Source organism: Odocoileus virginianus, chromosome 26 (assembly GCF_023699985.2).
Source record: "Odocoileus virginianus isolate 20LAN1187 ecotype Illinois chromosome 26, Ovbor_1.2, whole genome shotgun sequence".
Taxonomy (NCBI): domain Eukaryota; kingdom Metazoa; phylum Chordata; class Mammalia; order Artiodactyla; family Cervidae; genus Odocoileus; species Odocoileus virginianus.
Window position 1 is genome coordinate 5,707,750 of NC_069699.1, and position 23,930 is coordinate 5,731,679.

General features: G+C 46.7%; 2 protein-coding genes across 5 annotated transcripts in view; one reads left to right on the forward strand and one right to left on the reverse strand.

The window, feature by feature from the left end:
* GLB1 (galactosidase beta 1) overlaps positions 1 to 399 on the reverse strand; it is a 103,298-nt gene extending 102,899 nt beyond the window's left edge. For both annotated transcript variants that reach the window (XM_020888549.2, XM_070455310.1), the window contains exon 1: positions 113 to 399. In XM_020888549.2, the coding sequence (XP_020744208.2) occupies positions 113 to 184 (72 nt within the window). In that variant the 5' untranslated portion in view covers positions 185 to 399. The remainder of the gene's footprint in view (positions 1 to 112) is intronic.
* Positions 400 to 13,869: 13,470 nt separating this feature from the next.
* The window catches only part of CRTAP (cartilage associated protein), a 38,883-nt gene continuing 28,822 nt past the window's right edge, over positions 13,870 to 23,930 (forward strand). For all 3 annotated transcript variants that reach the window (XR_002312991.2, XR_002312992.2, XM_020888598.2), the window contains exons 1-2: positions 13,870 to 14,342; positions 18,119 to 18,268. Coding sequence is in view for 1 of the 3 variants with exons in the window: in XM_020888598.2 (XP_020744257.2) it covers positions 13,872 to 14,342; positions 18,119 to 18,268 (621 nt within the window). In the remaining 2 variants the exon portion in view is untranslated. The remainder of the gene's footprint in view (positions 14,343 to 18,118; positions 18,269 to 23,930) is intronic.

Here is a 23,930-nt window from a genome sequence, read left to right on the forward strand (position 1 = left end):
GGGGTCCCAGGACCTCCGCCCTGGGGGGCCCCAGGTGGCCGCAGCCCCAGCCCGGTTCCCCGCCAGCGTTCCCCCGATTCATCATTTGTGCGCGAGGGTCCTGTGGACTTACGTGCAGACCATGCGCAAAGCCCAGCAGCAGCGGCGCCAGCAGCAGGGCGAGGAGGCGAACGACCCCCGACATGTCCACTCTCGGGCCTCTCGGCTCCGCAGTCAGCCCGGGCAGCCGGTCGGCGTCACTTGACCGAGGACCGGGGCCTGGCCCCGCCCCGCGCCGGCTCCGCCCCGCCCCGCCGCCGCAGCCTCGGAGCCCGGAGCCCGGGCAGGCGAGAGCCTGGGGCCACACGCGGCCGCGTGACTCCAGGTCAGTGTTATCTGACCCCGGCCGGCCTCCGCCGGAGGGAGGAACCTTTTGCAATGATATTCAGGAGTACTCCTTGTCAGCAGCTTGATAACGCACCTCGGGTTTGGACCTTAACAAGGGTCTCCTTGCTTCCCGGCTCCCTGGACACGACAGAAACGGGCCAGATAGACTTAAGTGGACTAGATGGATCCTCAGCCCTTCATAGGGGCAGTCTGGAAAATATCCAGGGGTCTGCCAAGTGTGGTCCCTGAACCAGTCTTCTATCTGGTACGTGTTAGAATTGGAAAGAACAAGGCCTCGCCCAAGAAACCCTAGGGATAGGGTCCAGAAATCTATTTTTACAACTCTCCAGGTCATTCTGACAGCACGCAAAGCTTGAGAACCATTATTCCAGGTTACTGATATATTAAAAGGTGTGGTTTAACTGTGGCAAAATCTTCAGGAATGCCTATCCTCAAGGCACCCGTGTCTGCGGAATTTTTATTTCAAGCTGGATTTTGAGAGATAAGAGTACCAACAGCTCCCATCTTTCAGTTTTGCACTTAAGCCACTCAACATCCCTGTAATGCAAACAGATCTGTCAAGTAGAATAAAATATCTAGTATGATCTCTTTTTTACACTTGTGGAATGGGAGACTCTACTGTGAGTTAACCAGTCCAGGACTGCTGGTTACCCCTAGATCTGAACCTGAAGTTGTCTTTTCCTACCTGGCTGCCAAAACTCTCTGCCAATCCCCCCTTTGCATTGCTGCACTTTAATCAAAACTGAGTCTCAGAGGAAGGCGCTTAGGGAAATCGCTTTCAAATATATATATGTATATATATTTTCCAGCTTTATTGAGTTACGTTAACATTCTACTGTTGTGGAATCCGGAATCACGAAACACGCCTCAAAGGACACAAGACAGTGTGGAGTGCCATTCATTACGCCAGCAGGTCCAAGGGGAATCAGTTCCCAACGAGGACCTTGATGTTGCCCAGAGACCCAGCTTTATAACCCTCCCCACCCCCACCCCCACCCCGTGAGTGGTTACATGTTAGCAACCTCTTTGTTGTGTATGACTGAGTTTTACACCAAGTAGGTGCTAGGAGAACAAACAATTAAGGTTAAAAGGGGGGAACAATGATTATACATCAATGGGGGATATCTCCATGGTTACTCTAACAGGGGCAGCCTGACGTCAACTATAGTCTCCCTTTGCCATCTGTAGGGAGGGAAGTCTCCAGGAGACCTGGTTTTCATTAGCAATGGTTTTCTCATTCTTGGGCAGGATTCAGGCCCAGTTTACATCCTGTCTTTAAGACGGATGACAGGCTTCAAGATGGAGTCTCTCCTGCTTTCCTCACACTGGCCCCAACACTACAAAATGCACTCCTGTTAAATATATTCACTTGCTGATGGTTTAGTCGCTAAGTTGTGTCCGACTCTTTGTGACTGCAGGGACTGTAGTCCACCAGGCTTCTCTGTCCTTGGGATTTCCCAGGCAAGGAACCTGGACTGGGTTGCCATTTTCCGCTCCAGGGAATCTTCCCCAGCCCCGGATGGAGCCCAAATCTCCTACATTGCAGGCAGATTCTTTACCACTGAACCGCTGAGGTTAACAGTAACAGTATAGGGTTAGGGGATTCCCCGGTAGTCCCAGGATTCGATCCCTGGTAGGGGAACTAAGATCCCACAAGCCAACACCAACCCCCCCAAAAAATTACAATTTATTGATAGACTCCTTGACTAAACTTTAACTAGGCTTCTCTGACTAGAGAGACTCTTCTAGACTCTTCTAGACCTGGATCTTGGCCTTCTGTGCCTGACCTGTCCTTGCCTGCCCCGAATTGTCCAGTCTTAGCAAATTAGCAAAAAAAAAAAAAAAATTCTTAGCAAAGAATCCCGCTAAATCAGTTTGGGAATAATCCCCCAGTTCTTGTTATCTGATCAAGTTACTCATCCCCATCCCACCTCTCCTTGACATCTAACTCTTTGACCAACCCTTAGCAAGAATCCCTTGAGACCTCCTCTTACAATTTTCCACCCACAAGCCCCTAACTCTGCTGGTTATAAATCCCCAGCTCTCTTTGCTGTAGTTAGAATTGAGACCCATCCCTCTTCACCTGTGGTAGTAGAATTAAGCGTTATTACAAAAGTCTTGAAGAAAATCTTCCTTACCACTTTAGCAAGTATCCAATTTTTTTTTCTTTAGCACTATTTTTTTTTTTTTACAAGTTGCAGACTTTTTTCAAACTTAGTCTGGTTTTTAACAATGAGAGTGATGGTTATCAAAGACAAGATTAGTGGTTATGAGACTTCTCCGGTGGTCCAGCGGCTAAGACTCTGAGCTTCCAATACAGGGGGCCAGGGTTCGATCCCTGGTCAGGGAACTAGCTCCCACAGCAGCACATGCTGCAACTAAGAGCTTGCATGCCACAACTAAGACCCGGCACAGCCAAGTAAATAAAGTAATAATAATAAAGTAATTATTAGTAATTACTTATGAGAGTGAGGGCCTGAAATGGGAAGGGCCCCCCAGATTTTGTTTCTTGAACTAGAGGGTTGTTACAGGAGTACCTGCCACTTAGTCATTCATGTTTTGTGTCACTTCCTGTATCTTTTTTTTTTTTTACCTCGCCTCACAGCATGTGGGATCTTAGTTCCCCAGTGAGGGACTGAAACCATGCCCCCCTGCGGTTGGAAACACAGAGTCCTAACCACTGGACTGCCGGGGAATTCCCTGTAATTGTTTTGAAAATTAGTTTAAAAGTTATTTGGGGCGCTTCCCTGGTGGCTCAGTGGTAACGAATCCACCTGATGATGGAGGAGACACGGGCTCAATCCCTTTTCTGGGAAGATCCCACATGCTGCAAAGCAATTAAGCCTGTGCACTGCATTTGAGCCTGTGTGGTAGGACCTGCGGGCTGCAAGCACTGAAGCTCCTGTGCCTAACGCCTGTGCTCCACAAGAGAAGCCGCTGCAATGGGAAGCCCATGTACCCTACTACAGGGTAGCCCCCACTCTCTGCAGCTAGAGAAAGCCCACCCAGCAACAAAGACCCAGCACAACCAAAAATAAAAATAAAGAAACCTTAAAAAAAAAAAAAGATGCGGGGGACTTCCCTGGCTGGTACAGTGGTAGAACTCCATATTTTCACTGCAGGGGGAGAGGGTTCAATCCTTTGTCTGCTAAGAACTAAGACCCCACAAGCCTTGAGGCATGGCCAAAAAAAAAAGATATGAGATCTAAATGTTAGCATCCGTGAGTAAAGTTGTATTAGACTACGACCCCTTCTGACCCACTGCGTCCTGCATGGGACTGCTTTGGGATCACAATGGCAGTCAAGCAGCTGAAACAGAGCCTTTGTTGTTCTTGTTCAGTCCCTAAGTTGTGTCCGGCTCTTTGCAACCCCGTAGACTGCAGCACACTAGACTCCTCTGTCCTCCACTATCTACCGGAATCTGCTCAAATTCATGTCCATTGAGTCAGTGATGCTATCCAGCCCTCTCACCCTCTGCCTCCCTCGTCTCCTTTTGCCTTCAGTCTTTCCTAGGATCAGAGTCTTTTCCAGTGAATCCACTTTTGCATCAGGTGCCCAAAGTAATGGAGTTTCAGCTTCAGCATCTATCTTTACAATGAATATTCAGGGTTAATTTTCTTAAGGACTGACTGGCTTGATCTCCCTAACGTCCAAGGGACTCTCAAGAGTCTTCTTTGGCACTCAGCTTTCTTGATGGTCCAACTCTCATATCCATACATGACTACTAGAAAAAACATAGCTTTGTACCAACCTTTGTTGGCAAAGTGATGTCTCTGCATTTTAATTCACTGGCTAGGTTTGGCGTAGCTTTCCTTTATGGGCCACAAAACCTAAAATGGATCGTATCTGGCCCTTTACAGTAGAAGCTTGCCCAGGGAGTATAGATAGCAGTTTGTTTCTGAGATTTTAGCACCAGACTCTGTGTTATAGTTGAACTAGAAGTGATAACATAGCTGTGGTTGTGCTAAAGGCTTTACCAGCGGTGAGTCACTCTGCATCAAAACCTAGTTGCGTGTTATTATCCACATTTCACGGATGAGAAAACCAAGTCAGAGAGGAGGTACGTGCCAGGAGCCACAGAGCCAGGAAGTGATGGGATCTCTAGTCTCATTGCCTGACTGTAAACACCAAGTTATTTTTATCTTTGTTTTTTAATTGAGGTGTAGTTGATTTACAGTGTTATGTTATTAATAGTTTCTGGAGTATAGCAAAGTGGTTCCAGTTTATTTATATACATATATATATAAATGTTCTTTTTCATATTTTTTTCATTATGATTTATTGGAGCCTGGGTTATCTTCACAAGGCCATGATGCTTCTGTGCCTGCTTTATTTATAGTTCCTGTCTAGGTGTGCACACACAGTATGTGCTGCTATTTTATGCAGTGTTCAATTGTGTGCAGCTAACTTGGCGACCCCATGGACTGCACCCCACCAGGCTTCTCTGTCCATGGAATTTTCCAGTCCAGATTGCTGGAGTGGGTTGCCATTTCCTTCTCCAGGGCATCTTCCCAACCCAGGGTGAGACCCACATTTCTTGTGTCTCCTGCATCGGCAGGCAGATTCTTGACCACTGTGCCATCTGGGAAGCCTCATATGTATGTATCATATATATAATTATACATTAAAATAAATATACATTTATTACATGTATATAAATTATACATAATATACATATTATTACATGTATAGGATGAGAGCAAATTATGGAGCAAATAAGGCAGAATGTTAACAATCGATGAATTGGGCAAAGGGCATATAGAAATTCTTATATCAAAAAGGTTATTTAAAAAATATAAAATAAAGCCTCCTGCCCACAGCTTCAGACAGTTCTGCTATGTAGCAATCCCTCATGCTTCTCACAAGTCTTTAAATTTTCTGATGAAGAAAGTCATAAGACCTGTATCCTGGGGTTAAATTGTGCAACCAACCAATGGGTATGGTTATGAAACAATCAGTTCAGTTCATTTCAGTCACTCAGTCGTGTCCAACTTTTTGCGACCCCATGGACTGCAGCACACCAGGCCTCCCTGTCCATCACCAATTCCCAGAGCTTACTCAAACTCATGTATCTCAAGTTGGTGATGCCATCCAGTCATCTCATCCTCTGTCGTCCCCTTCTCCTGCCTTCAGTCTTTCTCAGCATCAGGGTCTTTTCCAATGAGTCAGTTCTTTGCATCAGGTGGCCAAAGTATTGGAGTTTCAGCTTCAGCATCAGTCCTTCCAATGAATATTCGGAACTGATTTCCTTTAGGATGGACTAGTTTGATTTCCTTGGAGTCCAAGGGACTCTCAAGAGTCTTCTCCAACACCACAGTTCAAAAGCATCAATTCTTCAGTGCTGAGCTTTCTTTATAGTCCAACTCTCACATCCATACATGACTACTGGAAAAACCATAGCTTTGACTAGACAGACCTGTGTCGGCAAAGTAATGTCTCTGCATTTTAATATGCTGTCTAGGATTGTCATAGCTTTTCTTCCAAGGAGCAAGTGTCTTTTAATTTCATGGCTGCAGTCACCATCTTCAGTGATTTGGGAGCCCAAAAAATAAGTCTTTCACTGTTTCCATTGTTTCCATCTATTTGCAATAAAAAGATGAAATTGTGAAATCATCAGCTTGCAGTTTCCTCACAATCTCAATAAAACTTGGCAGCTGTGCCACAGGACTGGCCCACCTTTCATGACTCTCGTGAGGCTAAGATGCCTTGGTCTGCATGTCCTCAAACTCACTTTCAGGAATCTAAGATCTAAAACCAAAAATACCCCAAGTGAGGCCCTTCTTAATGGGGGAGGGAGATGGGAGGTGGAATGACTGTTTTCAACACACACACTCTCTCTTTCTCTGAGACTTCCCTGGTGGTCCAGTGGTTAGGAACTTCATACTTCCATTGCAGTGGGTGAGGGTTTGATCCCTGGTCATGATGCTAAGAACCCACTTGCTGCATAGTTCGACCAAAAGAAGAGAGAAAAAATGATCAGAAAGTCTAGCCACAGAAGGCCCAAGGTCCTTTGGGGTAACAGTAGATCATTACTAAAGAACATCATTAAAGAACAGGGACATTCTTTAGGCAGGTAGGTTATTTCAGTATGCAACATCTCCTTCTGGCCTGTTGTACCTTTGCTATGGTGCAACCTTTGCAGGCCCCAGCAGACATGAAAATTTGCAACTTCTGGGCCAGAGAGTATCCATGGTAATTTGATTACAACCTCTCTGATTGCTATATCAAGCATATTGATGTGACCCATCAGATTCCCTAGTTACCTATCTCCAGAGCCCTCCGCTGCCTGCTCCAGCCAGCCAGCCTGGCTGCACATCTATGGCCCCAAACCAACCACCTGGGGTTTCTGGCTCCTCCAGACACCTCTGCGCTCATTGGAACAGAGCAGCACGCTCCCTCTGTGGCTGCCAGAGGCTGGGTGGTGCAACCCAGAGGGGCAGGCAAGTTCACTCTCTCATGGAGAACCACAGTGCAGTGGGGATCACAGCAGGAAATGAGCCAGTAAATAAATGTCCTCCTCGCCCTTCTTCGCTCCCATCAACTGTTTCAAGGAGTGGTTTCTCTGTATAGCTTGTCCAGAGACGTTCCACATGGTGTGGTGGGTGCAGGTGCCAAGGCTTGCATGTCTTCAAGCTGTTCTGAAGTTGTAGCCATTGTGGGAACACGTTACTTTGTGTCTTTGTGTTCCATCTCAGGGGCTTCCCAGGTGCCTCTAGTGGTAAAGAAAGGGCCTGCTACTGCAGGAGATGTAACAAATAAGGGTTAGATCCCTGGGTCAGGAAGATCCCCTGGAGGAGGGCATGGCAGTCCATTCCAGCATTCTTGCCTGGAGAATCTCATGGACAGAGCAGCCTGGTGGGCTGTGGTTCACAGGGTCATGAAGAATCAGACATGACTGAAGCAACTTAGCACATACACACGCACTTTGCATCTCGTCTTTTCTTTCCTTTTCCTTTCCTTTCCTCTCTCCCAGCCATGCATTCTACCTTCCACATAAAGTCTGAGCGCTTAATCCTTGCCTCAGTCTCTGTCGTCTAGTCTACCCAGCATGAGACCATTATTTGTTGAACTCGGAGAAACTGCTCTGCAACCTCCTATTGCCTGTGTGTATTTCTTAAGCTTTCTCTATCGCTGGGTTCTGGGGATGTCCTCTTAGATTTTGCTTTTAGGACCACAGATCACAATTCATTCCCAATTCAAATTCCAGATTTAATGCCTCTTTCGTAATGAAGTAATTAGTGCTTGCACTAGCTGAAAGAGTTCTTTCCTTCCCACAATTTCCATATCGCCCTACATACATCTGACTTATGACATTCATCTTTCTCTGTGTTATGGCTCTTTATGTTCTGTGCCTTAACTCAGACCCTCATCTTCTTTTAATTATGAATGAATTAATTATTTTTGGTCACACTGTGAGGCTTGTAGGATCTTAGTTCCCCGACCAGGGACTGGACCTGGGGTCCCCAGCCGTGGAAGCGCAAAGTCTTAACCACCGGACCACCAAGGAATTCCCACGCCTTCATCTTTCTGTTAGGATCACGTTTGGGGTCTTTGTGCTGTTTTTTGGCCTCCAGTCCCATCACCTCTCTTCTCCTTTGTAACTGTTATTTCTTTTGCCAAGAATCTTCTTCCTTTTTCCCTTCTTGCCTCCAGCAAACTTCTGTTCCTTTTGTCCAGGCCCTTCAAGACTTAAAGAATGACCTCTTGCAAGAAACTTTCCCAGACTCACCTTCAGATTGGGTTAGTGCTACAGACTGAAGGTTTGTGCACCTCCCCAAATTTATATGTTGAAACTTAATCTCCAAAGTGATCGTATTTGGAAATGAGGTCTTTGAGTCTTCGGGGTGATTAGCTCATGAGGACAGGGCCTTCATGGATGGGGTTAGTGCCCTCGAAAAAGAGACCCCAGGGACTTCCCTGATGGGCTGCCTTTTCAATGCAGAGAACGTGGGTTCAGTTCCAGGTTGGGGAACTAGGATCCCACATGCCATGAGGTATGGCCAAACATTTATTAAAAGAGAGAGAAAATCCAGTGGTTAGGACTAGGTGCTTTCACTTCAGTGGCCCAGGGTTCAATCCCTGGTCAGGCAACTAAGATCCAGCAAGCCATGCAGCCAAATAAAAAAAAGAGAGACTCCTTGAGGACTTAGGTCTGCCCCAGGTGTGGAGGTGGGGCAGCTGCTTGGATTGCAGGGACACTGGCACATGTGTGTACCCATGGCTGATTCATGTTGCTGCATGGCAGAAACCCACACAATATTGTAAAGCAATTATCCTTCAATTAAAAACCGATAATTTAAAAAAAAATGGGGAGGGATACCAGAAAGTTCCCTTGCCCCTTCCATCCATGAACCAGAGAGCAGGTTCTCACCTGACACCAAACCTGCCAACACCTTGATCTTGGAGTTCTCAGCCTCCAGGCCATGAGAAATAAATCTCAGTCTACGAACCATCCATTGGGCCTGTGATAGCAGCCAGAAATCACTAAGATAGCTACCCAGCCTTCTTTGGGGTCCACATAACACTCTCTCCAGCTCTAATGGTGGGTAATTAAAGGTTTGCTTATCTGTCTTCTCAAGACTTTGAGGGAACAAGTTGATATTTCTTTAATACAGTGCCTGTCACACAATAGTTTACTATAGGTTAATGGAACAAATGCAAAAAAATATAGATGTCTTATTTCTACTGAACCGGAAGTTCCTTGCAGTCAAGGATGTACGTCTGATTCATCTTTGCATTCCTTGCCAAGGGCCGGACCTGGTCTAAGGTAGGTGCTGAATAGTATAGTGAAAGAATGAATCAATTCATGATACTAAAGAGAATTTGTCACTTAAGTCACCTGAGGGGCCTTCTACCTTATAGGAAATCATGATCCAAAAGTTTTGTTTATGGTTCCTCTTTCATTATAGTTTTATTTTGTATGTTTGTATGTTGCTGTTCAGTCTCTCAGTCATGTCTGACTCTTTGTGACCCCATGGACTGCAGTACACCAGGCTGTCTTATCCTTTCTCCTGGAGTTTGCTTAAACTCTTGTCCATTGAATTGGTGATGCTATCTAACCATCTCATCCTCTGTTGCCCCCTTCTCCTCCTGCCCTCAATCTTTCTCAGCATCAAGGTCTGTTCCAATGAGTCGACTCTTTGCATCAGGTGACCAAAGTATTGGAGTTTCAGGTTCAGCATCAGTCCTTCCAATGCAGAGTCAGGGTTGATTTCCTTTAGGATTGACTGGTTTGATCTTTGCCATCCAAGCAACTCTCAAGTGTCTTCTCCAGCCCCACAGTTCAAAAGCACCCTGATAGGTCAGTTGGTAAAGAATCCGCCTGCAATGTAGAGACACTGGTTCGATTCCGGGTCAGGAAGATCACCTGGAGAAGGGATAGGCTACCCACTCCAGTATTCTTGGGCTTCCCTCATGGCTCAGCTGGTGAAGAATCTGCCTGCAATGCAGGAGATCTGGGTTTGATCCCTGGGTTGGGAAGATCCCCTGGAGAAGGGAAAGTCTACCCACTCTAGTATCCCTGCCTGGAGAAAGGACTATACAGTCCATGGGATAGCAAAGAGTTGGACACTACTGAGCAACTTTCATTTTCAGCCTTCTTTATAATCTAACTCTCACATCCATACATGATTGCTGGGAAAACCGTATTTGTTTGTATGAGGTAGGACTCTGTTACTTGCATTCCTAAATAATATGTTGTGTGCTTTAGCATACTTTTAAACTTTAGACAAGTGGAGTCGTTCTTTTTAAGGCTAAACTGTGTTGTTCTGTATAGCTGTAATTCTTTTATTTTTCCCTGCTGTAAAATTTTCTCCTACGTGTGCATCTTCTCTCTAAAAAAACAAACAACAAAAATGCACTTTTGTTTTTACACAGGTTATTTCTGCTTTCTGCCATTAGGAACTGTGCTGCTGTATCATACCAAAAACACTTATTAAATACAAAGAAAAAAATGACGTGGAGAAAATGGATACAACCTTAACAAGGTAATCACAGTTAACATCAACGATAAGGGGCTGACAGTGGGTTCCTCCAGTGACATCTGAGAAGGACCGCATCCTAGTCCAGTGGTCCCCAACCTTTTTGGCACCAGGGACCAGTTTCATGGAAGACAATTTTTCCATGGACTGGGGCATGGGGCGGGGGAATGGTTTTGGGATGATTCAAGTGCGTTACATTTACTATGCACTTTATTTCTATTATTGTTACATTGTGATAGACAATGAAATAATTCTACAACTCACCATAATGTAGAATCAGTGGGAGCCCTGAGCTTGTTTTCCTGCAACTAGATGGTCCCATCTAGGGGTGATGGGAGAGTGATGGGGAGTGGCTACAAATACAGATGAAGCTTCACTCACCTCCTGTTGTGGCCCAGTTCCCAACAGACCACAGACCAGTATCAGTCTGTTGCCTGGGCGCTATTCTAGTCCAGAGACCTTAATCTGAATCTAATCATGAAGAAACAGCAGAGGAACCTCAATGGAGGACTTTTTATAAAATAAGTGGCCTGTATTCTTAAAAATAATCTTATTTATTTTTGGCTGTGCTAGGTCTTCCATGCTGTGCAGGTTTTTCTTGTCGCAGAGGCTACTCTCTCGTTGCAGCGTTCAGACTTTTGTTGCAGAGCATGGGCTCTAGGCTCAAGGGGTGTAGGCGGCCCGTGGGCTCAATAGTTGCAGCTCCCAGATTCTAAAGCACAGGCTCAGTAGTTGTGGCACATGGGCTTAGTTGCTCTGAGGCACATGGGAACTTCTGGGACCAGGAATCGAACCCGTGTCTCCTGCATTGGCAGGCGGATTCTTTACCACTGAGCCACCAGGGAAGACCCCTGTATTCTTTTTAAAAATATACTAGAGCAGTTTTAGGTTTGAAGCAACGTTGAATGAAAGGCACAGAGGTTTTCCATCTACCCTCCACCACTGCATACACACAGCCTCTCCCATTATCAGAATCCCACACCAGACAGGCACACCTAGTACAACCAATGAAGCTACTTTGACTCAATATAATCACCCAAAGCCCATGACTTACATTAGAGTTCACTCTTGATACTGCATATTCTTTGGGTTTTGAGAAATGTATGATATCCATCCACCATTATAGTATCACACAGAATACTTTCGCTGCCCTAAAATCCTCTGTGCTGTGCCTATTTCCCCGTCTCCCCGTAACACCTGGCAATCAGTGATCCTTTTACTGGTCTCAAAGTTTTGCCTTTTCCAAAATGTCATGTAGTTGGGGGAATTCCCTTCTGGTCTGTTGGTTAGGACTCCACATTCTCACTGCCGAGGGCCCAGGTTCAATCCCTGGTTGGGGAGCTAAGATCTCACAAGCAGTGTGGTGTACCCAACAGAAAAAAGCCAAATAAATAAAACCCCCAAACATAACGTCATATATAGTTAGAATCATACAGTATATAGCCTTTTCATATGTAACCTTCTTTTATGTAGTAAAATGTATTTAAGTTTCCTCCATGTCTTTTTGTGGCATGATAGCTAATTTCTTTAGTGCTGAGTAATATTCCATTGTCTGGATGTGAATGTACCACAGTTCATTCATTCACCCACTGAAGGACATCTTGTTTGCTTCCAAGTTTTAGCCATTATGTAAAAAAAGCTGCTGTAAACATTCATGTGTAGGTTTCTGTATGGATAGACATTTTCACCTTATTTCAGTCAATACCAGTGAATCTAATTTTGCTGGGCAGTATGGCAGGGTATGTTTAGTTTGGTAGAAACTGCCAGACTGTCTTTCCAAAGTGACTCTACCATTTCACATTCCCACCAGCAATGAACAGAGTTCTTGTTGCTCTGCATCCTTGTCAGCATTTGCTGCTGTCAGTATTTTGAATTTTGGCCATTCTAATAGGCGTGTGGTGGATCTCACTGTTGTTTCCGTACTCTTAGTGTCAATAGCATAACAATAAAATCTGAAGGTTCAGATTCTGGAACATTAGATAGAAGAAACAACTAGATACAATACATGATATTGGACTGTGTCTTGCCCAGGGGGAGAACGTGCTATACAAGACATTGTTGTTGTTGTTTAGTCGAAACAACAACAGTTGGGATTGAATCCACCTCCCTTATGTCTCCTGCATTGGGAGGCAGATTTTTTTTTAACCACTGAGCCACCAGGGCATCTCCAACTCCTGCATTGCAGGCAGAGTCTTTACTGCGGAGCCACGACGGAAGCCCGTAAAAAACATTAGTTGACAAAACTGGAATAGGGGATATAGATTAGTGAATTTGATCATTAATGAATTTGAGCATTGTAGTTTAGTTGCCAGGTGGGGCAGTGGTAAAGAATCCTCCTGCCGATGCAGGAGACACGAGTTCAATTCCTGGGTCGGGAAGATCCCCTGGAGAAGGAAATGGCAAACCCACTCCAGTAGTCTTGCCTTGAGAATCCTATGGACAGAGGAGCCTGGCAGGCTACAGTCCATGGGACTGCAAAGAGTCAAACATGACTGAGCACACACACAGTTTCGGTTCCTAGGACATACATAAAGATTAAAGGGTAAGTGGCCTGATGTATGCAATCTTCTCTCAAATGATTCAGAAAAAGAAATGTGGCATAAGTTATTCATTTGTGAATGTGTATAAAGGATATATAGGAATTGTATGTACTATCCTTGCAATTTCTTGTAAATTATTTAAAAATAAAATTTTAAGTAATTAAAATTACAATGCTGGGACTTAATCACTGGCGGTGCACTGGTTAGGACTTGGCGCTCCCACTGCTGGGACGGGTGTGCTCTGTGGTCAGGGAACTAAGATCCCTGAAAGTCGCGCGGTGCGGCCAAAAAAATTAATAATAATAAAATAACAGTACTGTCTTTAACATTTCATCCACATCTTTTGATGCACACATACACGTTTTTCGAGCGTATTCTGAAGCGTGGAATCGCAATCATAAGGTGTGTGCATCTTCAACTTGATTAGCTCAATAGTTTACAAAGTGCCACCGACATCCTTATTAATTTTATATATGCACTCCCTCTCTCTCACTGAAATGTAAGGTCGTTTGCGGTCATCAAAGTGTAGGCCGTGGACCCGCAACATTAGCCTCACTAGGGTGCTGGTTAGAGCTGCAAACCCTCAGATCCCCATCTCAGCCAGATTTGGTGAAAGAGAAACTCTGGAGTCACTTGTGAATCTGCGTTTTTCGAAAGTCCTCTAAATGATTCTAAAGTCTAAGCAGCGCTGATCCATCAGGGCCGCGTCTGGCTTCCAGGCCGCCTTCTCTAAAGGAGCAATCAGCGGAGCCGGGGATCACGGGTTAGACACGCAGAAACTAGAGGGCAGCGCGCCTCCCTAGGACACCCTCCCCGTACGGGCAGCTTCGCCCGGACCCCCCGGCTGGGTAGGGAGGGGCGGCCGGACGGGGCGGGCCTGAGGCTGGCGTCTCCGCCTCTTAAACGTTCGGCTCCCTTTTCCTTTCCTTCTTTCTCCTCTCTTTCCTTCCTTCCGCCGGGAGCGATGGAGCCGGGGCGCCGGGCGGCCGCGGCGCTGGTGGCGCTGCTGTGTGCGGTGTGCACGCTGCCCTCGGGGCGCGCCCAGTACGAGCGCTACAGCTTCCGCAGCTTCCCGCGGGACGAGCTGATGCCGCTCGAGTCGGCCTACCGGCACGCGCTGGACCAGTACAGCAGCGAGCACTGGGCGGAGAGCGTCGGCTACTTGGAGATCAGCCTGCGGCTGCACCGCCTGCTACGAGACAGCGAGGCCTTCTGCCACCGCAACTGCAGCGCGGCGCCGCAGCCCGAGCCCGCCGCCGGCCTCGCGCGCCACCCGGAGTTGCGCCTCTTCGGGGGCCTGCTGCGCCGCGCGCACTGCCTCAAACGCTGCAAGCAGGGCCTGCCGGCCTTCCGCCAGTCGCAGCCCAGCCGCGAAGTACTGGCGGACTTCCAGCGCCGAGAGCCCTACAAGTTCCTGCAGTTCGCCTACTTCAAGGCAAGTCCTCTCGCCCCTCCCCACGCCTAGGCCCCGCCCCGCCCACGCTTAGGCCCCGCCCCTAGGCCCGCCCCTAGACCCCTGCCTGGTGTGCCTGTGTCCTGGGTCCGGTCCCACCGCCTTCTTGACCTAGTTCTTTCGCACTTAGCGTCGCTAAGGGAGGCCTTCAAATCCTCTTCCCCGTATTCTATTTCATAGATAAAGATGAAAAATACTTGAAGGGTGGTTCTGAGGCAGAGGATGTATATCTAACGACTAGCACAGTGTTATTTGAAGACAGACTTCCGTTTTTGGTAGATACCATCAAAATCCCTTTTCTCAAGTGAGTAGGGCGGAAGAAGACCTGCGGGGCCGACCAGTCTCTTTTAAAGGGGAACTTAAGGCCAGAAAAGGGCGGGGCTCCTTGGAAGGACACTTCCCCGCCTGGAGGAGGAGAACCTGAGCGCCTGATTCGTCGGGGCCGGCGCTCTCCGCTGGCTTTCATCTACCGTGTAACGCGCTTGTCTTCCTCCTTTCTGTGGCGGCTTGCATTCCAGTCTGGGATTGCTGGCTAAAAATAGCCACAGGTTGCAGTTGTCTACCCTCTAAGTCCTTACCCGGGGGACCCCGAGGTTTTAAGAATGGGCTGAATTCCCTGTTGACTGGATAAAGAGGCTTTAGCTTGGCACGTCTTCAATGGGTTTTACCAAGAGAGCCTTCTTAAAGCTGTTTCCACTTTATTGGAAAACGATTTGGTAAACTCTGTGTCTTTGGGCTGCAAGATCTGCTTTTCATATTTCTCTGAAACGGGTCCACGTGTATGTTACATTCATGTGGGTCATAAAAGAGCACAAAACCCTAAATAGGAGAAAAACTGGGTTATTTCTATGCCTGCTACAGCTTTATATAAAGTATCACATTTGTGAATGTTTGTCCTAGCAATAAACAAACAAACAAACAAAAACAGTTTTAAAATAGACCAGGGAAGAGATTAATACATTTCCGGGACTCAGAAATGATGGCTGACTCATACAAGCACTATATTTTTACGCTGAAAAAGACTCATTAATCCTTTCTTTGTAGAGCTTTTGGCATATACAGTCTGAGTCAAATTTGAGTCATATAATCAAGGGGGAAACGTTTTATTTTTAAACCTGGAGAATAATGGAAGCTCTGATTTCTTTAAAATATGGATGAATATGAAACGAGGCAAAAGGGGAGGAACATTTAATTCAGGGTGACCGGAAGGTAGGGGTTTCGTCCATCGTGGCATCCGCAAACGCTAGGAAATTCATAACTTCTCTTCAAAACCCTTTACAGGTCTTGTGACAATCACTTAAAGTCAGTAACCGGAATTCCACGGTGGTCAGGTGGTTAGGGCTACGCTCTTCCACAGGGGTCTGGGGGGTTGGGGGGAGGGAGGGGCCAGAGAGGAGGCCAGGGGGCCAGGGGGCCGGGGGGAGTGGGGCGAGGGAGACAGTCCCACTCCAGGCACTAGTTGGCATTCCTCAGACATCAGCACAGACTTCTGGAAGTCTGTCCTTATCACCAGCCGCCACTCCAGGGCAGCCTCTGCCATTATCTCCAGATGACTAGGCTCGTGTTTCTGGGGCAGTTTCTGCCCAGGCTATTTGCTGCCCTTTGATTCTCAGAAATCCAGACCGTGCCAAATATTCCTTTCTCTCCCCAAACAGAATTCCCTAATTCCTGCCCCTGAGAATCCCTCTGGATTGGCTGAAGGAGTCTCCCTGCACACGTATGGGTCCCCACCTCCGTCCCCCAGGTTCTGCTGTGATGTCAGGGCATGGAGGGGCCATGACATCCATGGCAGGGGCGGGGCCCTCTGTTTGCTGCCTGCGTGTCCACACAGGGAGGTGTCCCTGTCCCTTTCTGTGCCCCTTTTCATGCCACCTCATTCTTCCCTGAAGACTTCTGGGCTCTGCCTGCAGGTACCAAACCTGAGGATCAAGGGCCACAGACCTTGCTGCGCCTGCAGACCCCAAGGAGGGAGTTTTTTCTAGCCTAGAGGATTCCTCTTCCTCCTCCTTGGTTTTTTTTTCTTTTGGCCATGCAGCATGGCATGCTGGATCTTAGTTCCCCAGCCAGGGATTGAACCCATATCCCCTTCAGTGGAACCTCGGGTCCTGAACTGACAGGGAAATCCTTCCTCTGTCTTCTTCTTCCAGGCCAGTCAGCTTCTTCCTGCAGTTCCCTCTCTCAATTTCCTCTTCTTCACGTTTGCCAAGTTCTCTAAGGAGTACAAGGGCCTTGGTCATACTTCTGTGTCCTGACTTCCCGAGGCAGTGAGACTCAGAATCAGCTGATCACCACCGAATGGGGAGGAGAGAGGGGAAAAGAGAGGGAAACATGAATTAATTTCCTGAAAATGTGTAGTGGTGATGTCCTGTCCAAGTCACTGGTACTTACCGAGTCCTTCCTTATCCTAGGAACTCTGCCAGGTGCCAGGAATGCAGAAGACAGGCTGATGTAATAGAGGCTCGTGCTCCAGTAGTTAAGACTCCTCTCTCCCAATATAGAGAGCCTGGGTTTGATCCCTGGTTAGGAAACTAGACCCCACATGCTGCAACTAAGACCCAGCACAGCCAAATAAGTTAATTAAATAAATATATATATACATATATACCCTGATAAATATATACCTTGATAACTCAGCTGGTAAAGAATCTGCCTGCAATGCAGGAGACCCCGGTTCGATTCGTGGGTTGGGAAGTTCCCTTGGAGAAGGGATAGGCTACCCACTCCAGTATTCTTGGGCTTCCCTCGTGGTTCAGCTAGTAAAGAATCCACCTGCAAGGCAGGAGACCTGGGTTCGATCCCTGGGTTCGATCCCTGGGTTGGGAAGATACCCTGGAGAAGGCTACCCATTCCAATATTCTGGCCTGGAGAAGTCCATGGACTGTATAGTCCATGGGGTCGCCAGGACTTGCACATGACTGAGTGACTTTCACTTTCATATAAAGTCTCTTGATTGAGGTTGTGGAGATAGGGAGGACTCACTTGCATGTAAAGGCAGGGATCTTCCTCCCAACCCCCCAAGACTCACTTCCTAGAACAGCACCTATCCTGCAGAGACTCTCAACAAATATTTGCTGAGTGAATGGATGAGTGAATGAGGAGGTGGTGGGGGTCCTCGAGAAGATGAAACAGAGGTTCTGTGAGAGACCCAGGAAAATACTGATCTATCTATCAAGGTTCTGGCAGAAAAGATGTGATATAGTCATATGGGGTAACTGGTGGAACACTTAACGAATAAGGCGGTTACTTACAAAAGCTGGTGACAGTGGGACGTGACCCACCTCCCAGGCCAGAAGGGGTAACATGGATGGAGAGAGACTAGATGGAGAGACTCTCCACTGAGAAGGGCTGTGACCTTCAATTAAGGGAGTGACCTTGCAGGGAAGGAGCCAGGACAAAAACATACCAGCCTTATTCTGTTCCCTTCCTTCAGTCCCCTGTTGGGGCTGAACCCACTGGAAGCTGGAGGGCAAGGGAGACCACAGGGACAGCCCGTATGCCATCCTCCTGGGCAGGGGAGGGTGGAGATGGCAGAGTAGATCGGGGCAGGCACAGAGGGTACATCGATCACCCACAGGGAATGAACACTCATGCAGAGAGGCTGGACCAGGTATGCTGGGCCTTGGAAATCACTGAGCCCTTAGCTGGAAACATCGTGTAGAGACACAAAATTGCCTAAGGACTGAACAGACGTTCTTGTTCTATAGAAATGTCGCTCACCACCCACTGAGTAGCTCTTGTCTCTCCTCTCTGTACTTTAGGCAAATAACCTTCCGAAAGCCATCGCAGCAGCTCACACCTTTCTACTGAAGCATCCTGATGACGAGATGATGAAGAGAAACATGGCTTATTACAAGAGCCTGCCCGATGCTGAGGACTACATTAAAGACTTGGAAACCAGGTCGTACGAGGTACATTTGGGTTTTTACACAGTGGTTAGTTGCAGTGTGAATTTTTGAAGAAGTGTATCTCAGTGGACAGCTATTGACACTGAAGGACTGATAGTGGTTTTTTATGACATTTAATGAGTATTATGACAATAGAAATGATTGGCTTGGGATTTCCCTGATGGTCTAGTGGTTAAGGCCTCATGCTGCTGATGCAGGGGTGAAGATTTGACCCCTGGTCAGGGAAGTGGATTCCACAGGCTGTGGGGTGTGGCAAAAAAATTTAAAAAAGAAGAAAAAATGATTGCCTTTTTAACCCAAGTTGATCCATTTAAGAGTGCAATTTTACTATGCATGGTGATTTTATTTTTTATTTTTATTTTTATTTTTTTGCATGGTGATTTTAAAGTCACTTTTTTTTTCCTTTAAAAGCTGCATTTTAGAGATATGGTCAGTTGATCATTCAGTTTTAAGATGGTATAAAAGTGGGTCTTGGAAATCATCTGAAAATGACTAAGGATAGAAGAAATAGGAAATAGGTCTTCATCTCTAATGAAACTAGGAAACATGTATTTTTATACACACACAGCACATATCTCAAGATGGAAAGGGGATATAGATTCTAGGAAGACAGACTCAACAGATTACAGGATTTTTAAGTCTATGCATCTGCAGAGGGGAATTCTGATGAGAATGAGTGAGGACAGTAAGAAGAGGAAGAGTCCAGAGCACTTCCTGCTGTCTGGGCCTGTGGAGTTTGGGCTCCACGTGTGTGGGTACCAGCGGAGCAGGAGCAGGGGTTGAAAACAGTGATGTGTTGGAAGTACGCATGGGAGCTGTTAGCGCCTCAGGTCTGACTCTAGGGTTTCCCATCGTGGGGCCAGACTGCAAGCTCACTTTTTCGCTGGCAGTGACCCTCAAACATAGAGGGCAAAGTCTCTTTTCTGGAGCCCGTCTGGTTTCCAGGGAAGAATTCCCCAGCCTCTGCAGGGCTGGCGGAGTGTCTGAGAGCCAGCCAGGATGGCGGTCTCACGGCTGAGTTGGAGACCTCACCTGTTCCTGAGTTTCAGCCCACACCTCAGCTTGACTGCTGTGCCCCCTCCCTGGCCCCTCAGCCTTTACGGGTAGAATCTCTAGAACAGACTTGGAAGGTGTGATCCCTTAGAGGAGCAGATGGCCACTGGCAGGGGAACCCAGGTTCCAACAGCTAGGTTCAGACTTTCAGCCCAGCTTTCCATCCCCCACCTCGTGCCAGCCTCGGTGGTCCCTGATGCCTGCACGTACCTATGGGTTGTATAGCTCACCTCCCCTGAGGACCCTCCTCTCTGATCATTCGGCTTTCTTTCTTTCCAAAAGTTGTTGAGATCTCTTGTCTGCTGCTTGCTCCTTCCCTAATCTCCTGTAAGAAGAATTGATCCCTTTTTACTTTCTTCTCTGTTATTGTTCATTGGCCTTGGGGAAAAGAGTTGTGTGCCTGTGGCCATTGCACTGTGCTTAGAGGCATCCTCTCTCTGTAGAGTTTGTTTTCTTTTCTATTGTATTTATTTGGCTGCATCGGGATCTTTCGTTGTAGCTCGCAGGCTCTGGGGCATGCAGGCTCAGTAGTTGTGGCACGTGGGCTTAGTTGCTCTGAGGCATGTGGGATCTTAGTTCCCTGACCACGGATCTAACCCATGTCACCTGCATTGGAAGGCAGATTCTTAACCACTGGACCACCAGGGAAGTCCGTCCGCAGGGCTTTCTCTCTGCTGCCACCCTGCCATTTCTGCAGAGCGAGCGGTCTGGTGTTTCTGCCTCCCCTGCCCCATCACCCCCCTTCCCCCCTCCCCCATCCATCTCCAGGCAAAGTTTCAGTTCTTTGCCTTTGTTGCTTCCAGGGGATGCTGCCTGCTCAGGAGATATAAGGAGATCTACCTTCCTAACCTTAGGCTTTAAGTTGGGTGAAAATTCCAGGTCCCAGGGGTGACCCTCAAATACCCTCCTGTCCAGAGCAGCTGAAAACAAAACTCCCATAGGAGAACCACATGTATATTTCAAGACCTGTACCTGTCCTGGCCCCTCTGAGTTAGCAGGTTTCTGCATGTGTCCAAGATCTCTACTTATTTCTGGTGAAGATGAAGCTGCTTCCTCAGCCCTAGTTATTCTTGGTACCTGGTAGAGGCAACAGGTAGCAGGAATTCCTTGATGTTTCCATTGGTTGGCATGTGGCTGCCCAACCCAGGAACTCGTGCAGACACATGGATACTCCTAGTTTATACTTTGCTTTTAGGGCAAGGGGTGTCTGACACTTGCTTTCAGTTCAGTTCAGTTCAGTCACTCAGTCGTGTCCAACTGTCTGCGACCCCGTGAATCGCAGCACGCCAGGCCTCCCTGTCCATCACCAACTCCTGGAGTTTACTCAAACTCATGTCCATCGAGTCGGTGATGCCATCCAGCCATCTCATCCTCTGTCATCCCCTTCTCCTCCTGCCCCCAATCCCTCCCAGCATCAGGGTCTTTTCCAATGAATCAACTCTTCGCATGAGGTGGCCAAAGTATTGGAGTTTCAGCTTCAGCATCAGTCCTTCCAATGAACACCCAGGACTGATCTCCTTGAAGATAGACTGGTTGGATCTCCTTGCAGTCCAAGGGACTCTCAAGAGTCCTCTCCAACAGCACAGTTCAAAAGCATCAATTCTTCGGTGCTCAGCTTTCTTCACAGTCCAACTCTCACATCCATACATGACCACTGGAAAAACCGTAGCCTTGACTAGACGGACCTTTGTTGGCAAAGTAATGTCTCTGCTTTTTAATATGCTATCTAGGTTGGTCATAACTTTCCTTCCAAGGAGTAAGCATCTTTTAATTTCATGGCTGCAGTCACCATCTGCAGTGATTTTGGAGCCCCAAAAAATAAAGACTGACACTATTTCCACTGTTTCCCCATCTATTTGCCATGGAGTGATGGGACCAGATGCCATGATCTTAGTTTTCTGAATGTTGAGCTTTAAGCCAACTTTTTCACTTTCCTCTTTCAGTTTTATTAAGAGGTTTTTTAGTTCCTCTTCACTTTCTGCCATAAGGATGGTGTCATCTGCATATCTGAGGTTATTGATATTTCTCCCGGCAATCTTGGTTCCAGCCTGTGCTTCTTCCAGCCCAGTGTTTCTCATGATGTACTCTGCATATAAGTTAAATAAGCACAATGACAATATACAGCCTTGACGTGCTTCTTTTCCTATTTGGAACCAGTCTGTTGTTCCATGTCCAGTTCTAACTGTTGCTTCCTGACCTGCATATAGGTTTCTCAAGAGGCAGGTCAGGTGGTCTGGTATTCCCATCTGTTGAAGAATTTTCCACAGTTTATTGTGATCCACACAGTTGAAGACTTTGGCATAGTCAATAAAGCAGAAATAGATGTTTTTCTGGAACTCTCTTGCTTTTTCGATGATCCAGCAGATGTTGGCAATTTGATCTCTGGTCCCTCTGCCTTTTCTAAAGCCAACTTGAACATCTGGAAGTTCACAGTTCACGTATTGCTGAAGCCTGGCTTAGAGAGTTTTGAGCATTACTTTACTAGCATGTGAGATGAGTGCAATTGTGTGGTAGTTTGAGCATTCTTTGGGATTGCCTTTCTTGGGGATTGGAATGAAAACTGACCTTTTCCAGTCCTGTGGCCACTGCTGAGTTTTCCAAATTTGCTGGCATATTGAGTGCAGCACTTTCACAACATCATCTTTCAGGATTTGAAATAGCTCAACTGGAATTCCATCACCTCCACTAGCTTTGTTCATATTGATGCTTTCTAAGGCCCACTTGACTTCACATTTCAGGATGTCTGGCTCTAGGTGACTGATCACACCATTGTGATTATCTGGTCACGAAGATCTCTTTTGTACTGTTCTTCTGTGTATTCTTGCCACCTGTTCTTAATATCTTCTGCTTCTGTTAGGTCCATATCATTTCTGTCCTTTATCGAACCCATCTATGCGTGAAATATTCCCTTGGTATCTCTAATTTTCTTGAAGAGATCTCTAGTCTTTCCCATTCTGTTGTTTTCCTCTATTTCTTTGCATTGATCACTGAGGAAGGCTTATCTCTCCTGGCTATTCTTTGGAACTCTGCATTCAAATGGGAATATCTTTCCTTTTCTCCTTTGCTTTTTGCTTCTCTTCTTTTCACAGCTATTTGTAAGGCCTCCTCAGACAACCATTTTGCCTTTTTGCATTTCTTTTCCATGGGGATGGTCTTGATCCCTGTCTCCTGTACAATGTCACGAACCTCCATCCATATTTCATCAGGCACTCTGTCTATCAGATCTAGTCCCTTAAATCTGTTTCTCACTTCCACTGTATAGTCATAAGGGATTTGATTTAGGTCATACCTGAATGGTCTAGTGGTTTTCCCCACTTTCTTCAATTTAAGTCTGAATTTGGCACCAAGGAGTTCATGATCTGAGCCACAGTCAGCTCCCGGCCTTGTTTTTGCTGACTGTATAGAGCTTCTCCATCTTTGGCTGCACAGAATGTAATCAATCTGATTTCGGTGTTGACCATCTGGTGATGTCCATGTGTAGAGTCTTCTCTTGTGTTGTTGGAAGAGGGTGTTTGCTATGACCAGTGCGTTCTCTTGGCAAAACTCTATTAGCCTTTGCCCTGCTTCATTCCACACTCCAAGGCCAAATTTGCCTGTTACTCCAGCTGTTTCTTGACTTCCTACTTTTGCATTCCAGTCCCCTATAATGAAAAGGATATCTTTCTTGGGTGTTAGTTCTAAAAGGTCTTGTAGGTCTTCATAGAACCATTCAACTTCAGCTTCTTCAGCCTTACTGGTTGGGGTATAGGCTTGGATTACCCTGATATTGAATGATTTGCCTTGGAAACGAACAGAGATCATTCTGTCGTTTTTGAGACTGCATCCAAGTACTGCATTTCAGACTCTTTTGTTGACCATGATGGCTACTCCATTTCTTCTAAGGGATTCCTGCCCACAGTAGTAGATATAATGGTCATCTGAGTTAAATTCACCATTCCAGTCCATTTTAGTTCGCTGATTCCTAGAATGTCGACATTCACTCTTGCCATCTCCTGTTTGACCACTTCCAATTTGCCTTGATTCATGGACCCAACATTCCAGGTTCCTATGCAATATTGCTCTTTACAGCATCGGACCTTGCTTCTGTCACCAGTCACATCCACACCTGGGTATTGTTTTTGCTTTGGCTCCATCCCTTCATTCTTCCTGGAGTTATTTCTCCACTGGTCTCCAGTAGCATATTGGGCGCCTACCGACCTGGGGAATTCCTCATTCAGTGTCCTATCTTTTTGCCTTTTCATACTGTTCATGTGGTTCTCAAGGCAAGAACACTGAAGTGGTTTGCCATTCCCTTCTCCAGTGGGCCACATTCTGTCAGACCTCCCCACCATGACCCGACCATCTTGGTTGGCCCCACACAGCATGGCTTAGTTTCATTGAGTTAGACACGGCTGTAGGCCTGTGATCAGATTGACTAGTTTTCTGTGATTATGGTTTCACTGTGTCTGCCCTCTGATGCCCTCTCGCAACACCTACCGTCTTACTTGGGTTTCTCTTACCTTGGACGTGGGGTATCTCTTCATGGCTGCTCCAGCAAAGCACAGCCGCTGCTCCTTACCTTGGACGAGGGGTGTCTTCTCACGGCTGCCCCTCCTGACCTTGAACATGGAGT